The sequence below is a fragment of the Aethalodelphis obliquidens genome, unplaced genomic scaffold (assembly GCF_003676395.1).
Source record: "Aethalodelphis obliquidens isolate GAN/ISIS:26980383/991018 unplaced genomic scaffold, ASM367639v1 scaffold22, whole genome shotgun sequence".
Lineage (NCBI taxonomy): Eukaryota > Metazoa > Chordata > Mammalia > Artiodactyla > Delphinidae > Aethalodelphis > Aethalodelphis obliquidens.
The window spans coordinates 26637184-26644536 of record NW_020837966.1 but is presented as its reverse complement, the minus strand read 5'-3'; the positions used below and the strand labels follow the sequence as shown (position 1 = coordinate 26644536).

The following is a 7353-nucleotide window of genomic DNA, read 5'->3' as shown; positions in this document are numbered from 1 at the left end:
TTTAGGTTTTTTACCCATAAAGTCTAGCCAGAAAAGCTTAGCAATTCATGGAGGAATTCAGCAGCTTAACAGGCAGGAGACCCTGAGGGCCAGGCCCTAAGCTGCTGGGAGAAAGACGGCCTTACCCATGGCTGTCTGCCTGCTGTAGGACATGTGAGGAGGGCTCAGAAGCCTTTCTTATTGAACCACAAATAGGTGTGGAGGGGGCGATGCCAGACTACCAGTTCATTGATAAGACCACCAGCTCATCTCCTGACTCCTGGTCCAGGGCTCCTCCCAGGACACCAGGCTGCCTGCGGGCACCTCACACAAGCCAGGCGATGCTCACTGTCGCCTGCTGGCTCATCAGCAGAGAGGGAAGGTGACATTTGAAGCAAACAGACACGAAGGGCAGGTGGTGTCTCTGCCTGGCTGAGAACTCCCTGGGGGCAGTTTCCCTGCATGGGCTCCAGACAGCCAGAGGGTTCTGGAAAGTGCTTTGGGATCTGGAGCGTGGCAGCCAGGCGCTGGCCATCAGGAAACATCAGGACACCTCTGAGACGGAGAAGGGGACAGGCAGAAACGCTCACTCAACCGGGTCATTTCCCACTTCTTTTCCCATGGAATTTTTTTTTTTTTCATAAGAGCGCTTGACTAAGGAACACCAATATTCATTCACGCACAAACACACCCAATGAGAGGAAGTCCAGGAAGGATGTAGAAACTAATCATGGAATGTTGCTTTCAGAGGCAATTGGACAGGATATGGCAAACCCATTAGACCATGCTAGACTCGAAAAAGTCGCCTTGGTAGAGGTGCTATCCCCAGCAGCAATTATTATTGCATCATAATCATTAAATCTTCCCTCTGTGCTCCCCCCCTCCAGCAAGCTCCCCAGACACTGAGGCCCATGATTTCGTACTTTGATTTTCTGTCAAGTTTTAAGGACCATGACAAAAGCAGACTGGGGGAAAAAATAGGCTTTTTGCTTAACTCTGGAAAGAGGCACAGGCCAATAGTAAGCCTCTGGCAAAGGTTAGTCTAAGAAAACAGTTGAACAAATATTTACCTACGAAATTGACTAAGCTGATTCTGTGTGAATACAGGCATGGGAAAAGCTGAATGAAATCACACCAAGATTAACTAGTTGTTGCTTTCAGCCAGGAGGGGAGGGCAGAAGGAGAAGGCCATATCACACCCTTCAGAGTTCTTTTAAAAATGCGGGAGACCATCTTTCTCTTCCACAGGAAAAGGATTATTTTATTAAGTATTTTAAAACAACTAGTTAACATTGACTCATAGATAAAAATATTTACAATCTCCCACCTTCAGGAAGGCTCCAAAATATAGACACTGTACCTCTCCCTAGAGAAAAAAAAATTATTCTCTTCAAAAACAGGAATACATTCATTTGTTCTCACTTTTGTAGATCAAGTAATTATACAAATAAACATCTGAAACATTTTCCTTTTTAATATATTTATATAATATATATTTATAACAGTTTTACAAATAAAGGCAACGACTTTAATACCAAAATAAAAACAGGAAAAGAAAAAGTTAAAACACGATCAGTGACCAAGCATAGTGCATTTCAAAAAGCTGGTGCAGGGCGAGCTGGACAAGTCAGAAGAGTACTCTGGACCAAAAATAAAACTTCTTTGAAGAAGACAGAATCCTTTTTAGCAATAAGGACACTCCATACGCCGTCGGGCGAGGGGAATTAGCCTGCAGAGAGGATGCTGCTTTGCCAGGGTTGGTTAGGCCTTTAAGAAGCTAAGCTTGGTTAAAAGGAGTTTTAGGATAGAGCTGAGAGCGGAGTCTGGCTTTGCTTGTTGAAACTGCAATTTGTTACTCAGCTTTTGCGCGCTCTGGGGTGCTTGGAACTTAGGCACCTGCATCTCTCAGAGCCTGGTTTGGTTCCCTGGACAGAGAAACTGTTTCTAGGTGAGACTAGAAACAGGTGCCAGAGGCCCGGGGGACCCCTCCCGCCTCCCCTGGCAGCTGGGCTTGTACCAGGGTGCCCTTTTCAGGTCATTAGTAAGCGAATCACTTTGAAAGCCTGAGTAGGGAACTACGTTCTCTTTACTCACCCGAGGCAGGGGTGGAGAGCAGACCTGCGGAAATCTCCCCAGACCACTACCGTGCTATGCCAGTGTCTGCTACCTCACCACTTTGCAGAAAGCTGTCTGGCTGCCCTGTCCCCGTGTGGTGAGTCACGGAGACAATAAAAGGGAGCAGGGTGGGGTCATAAGAGCTGGCTGGGAACTGCACTCTGGAAAGCCCTCTTTTGAAAGTACCTTTTGCTCAAAGCCACAGACCCGGCTCCCAAAGTGAAGACTGACTCACAAACCAAGACTTTGAAGCTTTTGAAAATCCAGCTGACCTGTATCAGAGGGGGCTATTCTCTGGGAGGGGAAAAGCCCAGAGGTCTGCGACAGTCCCCCCTAAGTCTCCTGATGTCAGGCAATCTTTCATGTCTTCCCTACACCAAAAGGAGCTCTAATGTCCCATACCAACACACAACGCATATGCATGTGTGCACGCACGCGTGCACGCACACACACACACCCCTGAATCTTCTCTCCCTGCCTCAGATGATCTTGGCATACACACTGGAACAATCCTGCTACACTCACGAACACTTTTTTTTTTTTTTTTTTTTTTGGAAGTAGGGAGGAAGGAAAGCGAAGCAGCAGGACCCCCTAAATAGTTTAGTCTTTGGTTTCTAAGTTTAAAGGGGGGATCTGCTTCAGAGCTTGGAGCAGGGCGGAAGAATCGATGGCCGGATGGGCTGGCAAGGGAGAAGGGAGTCTCTGGGGCATGAGCAAGGGGGCTGAGATCTTGTCTGGGTTCATGAAGCTGGTGAGAGCTGCGGCAGAGGCGTTGAGGCCTGGGTATAACACTGGGACAGAGGTGGGATACCAGCATTTCTCCAGCATGGGCAAGTAGGCAGTCGCTGACGGTGGGATCAGATAGAAGGGCAGGCAAAAGGGAGGCTGGTGCGGGTGTGGGCCCAGGAACGGGGAGCTGATCAGGTCACTGCTAGTGAAATGGCCTTCGTCATCTGAGAGCTGCATTCTGCTCTTTTTCGTGGGGGGTTCTTCGGATTCTTGCTTAATAGCACCGATCCTTTCTCCCATGGTGAACCTGCGTCCATGATCACTTTTGAAGTACGGCTGCTCGACACGCAGCTCAGTCTTCTCTGATTCTCCTCCGTAGCCGCTGTCTGTGTCTGTGTCACTGCCACTCTGCTCGCCGCTTGAGTGAGCAAAAGTCCGCTGGATGACCGGCACACAGTTTTTGCCTGGGCCTTCAGAGCCTTTGGCCAGGGAGCTGGGTTTCTCCTTGAAGTCCATTGCTTTGGCACCTGGGTCTGACGGCTTCCTGGCGGTACCACCCTGCAGGAGCTCGGAGACCACACGGTGGAGGTGGGTGATGAGCTGGGAAGATTTCAGGTCCCGGGTGTTCTCGTGCTTGGCCAGGTACTGAAGCACCTCCCGGGCACATGTCTGGAAACCTGAGCAGAACATCTCTTGACCTGCTTCGACATTTCTCCCCGACAGATCACCTGGATAAACACAGATCCAAAGGAAGACGTTTCAGAAGGCCCTGTGGTTCACCTGGACACCTATGTTCCAAAGACCCAGAGCTTTCTTTTCTGTTAACAGCATTTGCTGATTTATGTTCCTAACTCCAAAAGTAATAGGATCAGGGGGAATGTGGAGGACAGCAAAAAGTATAAAGAATAAAATAAAAATCATCCATAATTCTACCACTCAGAGATGAAATATGATTTGTAATGACTGTACAATATCCCATCACAGACACAGACCATATTTAATAGAGACAGACTGCTTCCCCTCTTGTTGAATCTATAGGTTGCTCTTGAGTTTCCATTATAAGTGACACAGCAATGAACATCCTAGTATGTTTATAACCAGAGTCAATTTATAGTCAATTTATATCTTTTTACCATAGGAAGTGACCGGATCGTCGAAAAAGGAGAATGAAGGAACAGTGTTACCTAAAGTAAGCTTATTTTCAATGACTTATACAAGTTGCAGTCATGCTGTCGTCTTTAAAGGCTATTTCTAAGTCTTTCCCATGTATTCCCTTCATGATCCCCAAGAAATTAGGTATGATCATCTTCCTGTTTTCAGTAAGGAAACTGGCAGAAGCACTTGCTAGCTTTTTGTGATTCTCATCATACTTGTTTGGAAAGGAGGGCAGAGAAAAATGGGATGAGGGGGTGGGTAGAGGAATTTCTCCCTAGTTTGTACAGTATGATTTGGAATGGGTGAGACGAGATGGTTAGAAGGTGGCTGTGATTCTCTAGAAGTCAGTAGAAACAGATGATGAAACTTCAGTGGTTTCGTTAGATTGTGTAATTCACCAAGATACCTAGTGGCTATTCAGGGAATCACATGAAATGCAGGAAAAACTCCTGTTGTCATCCTGCCAGGATCTACCGCACACCGAGTGATAAGGAAGTAGAGGAACAGGAAAACACTGGGGCATACCCGTGATTTATTCTCCAATGAAACAGAGCTAAGAAGAACAACTGTAAAACACCCACGATGCAAATTATAGGTGCCTTGGCATTTTCAAAGGGAGGGGGGGAAACTCCCAGAATCCAGAAACTCTTAAGTCAAAATGCCACTGAACTATTTTACCATGTGACTAATACGTATGCACGCCAGGTGGCACATGCAGCGTTCCGAATGAAAAGTCTGACCTTTTAGGAAGGATAAAACTGCATCTCCCCCAATGAATGTGCATAAGCAGTTTGTTGCAGGAATGTTTCTCATACCAGATGTTGAGCCCACAGGCTCTCTATTTGTGCTAGAACTCTTAGGAGATGATAGCCAGGCTTGGGTACTCACCAGCTTGCAAACCGCTCTGCAGGGCAATGATTTTCTGCTGTTGCTGATCAATTAGGTTTGTTAGTGCTTTCACATGCTTCAAGGTAAGTTCAAGAACTACTGCTTTTTCCAAGTGACCCAAAGTCTGGAATAAAAAGAGCCTCGGTCAGCAGTGAGCGCAGAGAAGTCCCACCTCTGGGACACTAATTAGCAATGAGATAAAGGAAGAAAAAACAAAAAACCTTTCCTGGTTGGCTAAATTTCGTTTTAAGTTTATAGATGAAGTTTTAAAATATATATATATATATATGTATTCAATATATATTTTTGATTAAAGAACAAAAAACTGTCACCCATCTTTGGAGGCCTTTTGGAAGCAGCAGCTAGCTCAGGAGAAAGCTTTGACAGATAAATTTTTCCAGCAGCCGTTGCTGACCTTAACTCAGGGGAATCCGGAGATAACATTTCTCTGCAGTGGTGTCAACCCGAGGAGAGACTTCTACTGTGTCTGGCAGCCAAGAGGCTTTCCCTAGTTTCTTTCCTGACATCCTGTCATAACTTCCAGCTCATCTACACTTTTTTCTTCCTCCCTAAATACTATTCTTTTTTCTTTCCCCAACCAAAGCCTGCCAAGCTAGTAAGCTGTTGGCTATTGCCAAGAAAGGACAGGGCGTTAAAACACACACACACACACACACACCCAAAACAAGTCCTCTTATTTTAAAGAGGGACCGGGGGGCGGGGGGGAAGGGGGTGAAATATTTGCGAGTTGCTTGGTTTGCTCAATTCGGTAAAACGAAAGAACCCTGAAAATCGCCAGCAGGGAAAGTCTTAAACTCTTGCAAGGGAAGGCCAGCCGGTGTCGGTGCCAACCTGGAGAGGTACAAACGGTTCTCACCTCATTTGCACGAGGCTGCCAGAAAATTCTGACCCTGGGGAAGGGTACCCCCAAACAGAGCCGCCCACCAGCTCGGATCGAGCCATCTGGTCTGCAGTTCCCAGCGGGGCCTGCAGGTGGCGAGTGACCCTCGGCCGCCCTCTGGGCAGAGGAGCTGGTTTGGAGAGGGGCCAGCTTCTCACTTACTGTAAGTTTGAGATGTTCGGGGAGGAGATCCTTCAGCTGGGCGATGCACTCGTTAATCCGGTCACGTCTCTTTTTCTCGATGAGCCGGTGCGGCAGTTTGTAGGTCTCCTACGAAGCGCACGGGGAGACGGTGGGCGCGGGAGGACGGGGGTGAGGAGCCCTCCTCCTCTCCCCGCCGCGGCGCGAGGAGTCGGGGCAGCGGAGCAGAGTGACCCCCAGAACCAGCTCTCCTCCGCCCCTTCTTCTCCAGGCAACTCAGTAGAGGCACAGAGCCCACACCTGGCATACCCCCTCCAGCCGCAAAGTGAGAAAACTTTTACTGGAAACTCAGCGCGTGCGAGGGGCTGGGGTCCCGAGGGGGCGCGGTGCTCTTACCTTACTATCCTCGCTCCGCTTTATTCCCCGCCGCGACTTGTACACTTGGTACATATGGGCAAAATCCATCCTGCAGGGAAAGGGACGAGGAATGGCTGTGACTTGCGCACCGGCTGCAGGAGCCCTGGTTGGCAAGAACCTCCGGATGCGCCCAGAACTATTCCGAGTTGCAAGCCGCGCACAACGCAGGACTGGAGTTGAGGCTTGAAAGGGCCGGGGGTGCCAACTTACCCTGGTAGGTCTCCGGGCTCCAGTCCTGGCGCTTTGGGCAGGCAAGCGGGGGGCGGTTGCGCACTGGGGATCCGCTCCATTGCGCGGCGAGCCGGGGCCACTGTGCGCTCCTGTCTGCAGCGGCAGAGCGTCGGGTGAGGACGGTTCTGGAGAGGGTTTCGGAGATCTCTTCGCCGGGGTTCCTCGGACTCTGAGCTCCTTGAAATCCGTTGGGCTGCCGGGAGCTGCGGCTCTGAGGTGCGGCTTCAGTTGGGGGCGTGCATGGTGGACCCGCGGCCTCGGGCTCCGGCTCTGCGCACAGACTGGCAGTGTGTGCTCCCTGCGCCGTCTGCGCCGTGTGAGCCAAGTGAATGAGAAGTGGGGCGGGCGGGGAGGCGGGAGGGAGCGCGGTGGGGGGGGGCGGGGGGGGGGGGGGGGGGGGGGGCGAGCCGAGGAGTAATGGAGAGGCTGCGGGCTGGGTTAAATGGGAACGAGTGGGTGGGTTGGAGCTACGTGTTCTACCCTGTGACTCCAGGCACGTCTGGCCGCTGCCGGGGAGGGAAGGAGCGACCTGCCCGCCCTCCCCCGGCTTCATCACATGAGTCTCACGTGTTGGACGACGCTCCCGCGGCTGCGAGGGAGCCCCCGCCTCCACCCCCGGCCCCCAGGTGTCTGCGGCTGCCTTTCCCCGAAGAGGGGGTGGCAGCGCAGACCGGGTCCTGCCCAGCCGGGTGGGGGGCGCGAAAACTGGAAGGGGCCGGAGAGGTGGGGGGAGGTTGGTAACGTGGGCGAACCTGCCCCAGGGAAATGAAGTAAGTTCCCGTCTCCTGGGAGGGAAC

The 7353-nt window shown here is 50.7% G+C and overlaps 1 protein-coding gene across 1 annotated transcript; it reads right to left on the bottom strand.

Moving 5' to 3' along the window:
- Positions 1 to 1213: 1213 nt before the first annotated feature.
- BHLHE40 (basic helix-loop-helix family member e40) lies at positions 1214 to 6907 on the bottom strand. Its single transcript, XM_027121459.1, has 5 exons — positions 6536 to 6907; positions 6305 to 6374; positions 5930 to 6037; positions 4867 to 4990; positions 1214 to 3551 (listed from the first exon to the last, which is right to left on the bottom strand). Exons 1-5 carry the CDS (start codon positions 6613 to 6615, stop codon positions 2695 to 2697), a joined length of 1239 nt encoding a protein of 412 aa, XP_026977260.1. The 5' UTR covers positions 6616 to 6907; the 3' UTR covers positions 1214 to 2694.
- Between the last annotated feature and the right edge of the window lie 446 nt (positions 6908 to 7353).

What these genes read in the sequence shown, in the direction of transcription:
- BHLHE40 (XM_027121459.1), bottom strand. Translation starts at nt 6,615, where the DNA reads ATGGAGCGGATCCCCAGTGCGCAACCGCCCCCCGCTTGCCTGCCCAAA. An exon ending in AGCGGAGCGAGGATAGTAAG is followed by an intron (nt 6,038 to 6,304) that starts GTAAGAGCACCG and finishes TGCGCTTCGTAG; the next exon opens with GAGACCTACAAACTGCCGCA. An exon ending in CCGAACATCTCAAACTTACA is followed by an intron (nt 4,991 to 5,929) that starts GTAAGTGAGAAG and finishes TTTTTATTCCAG; the next exon opens with ACTTTGGGTCACTTGGAAAA.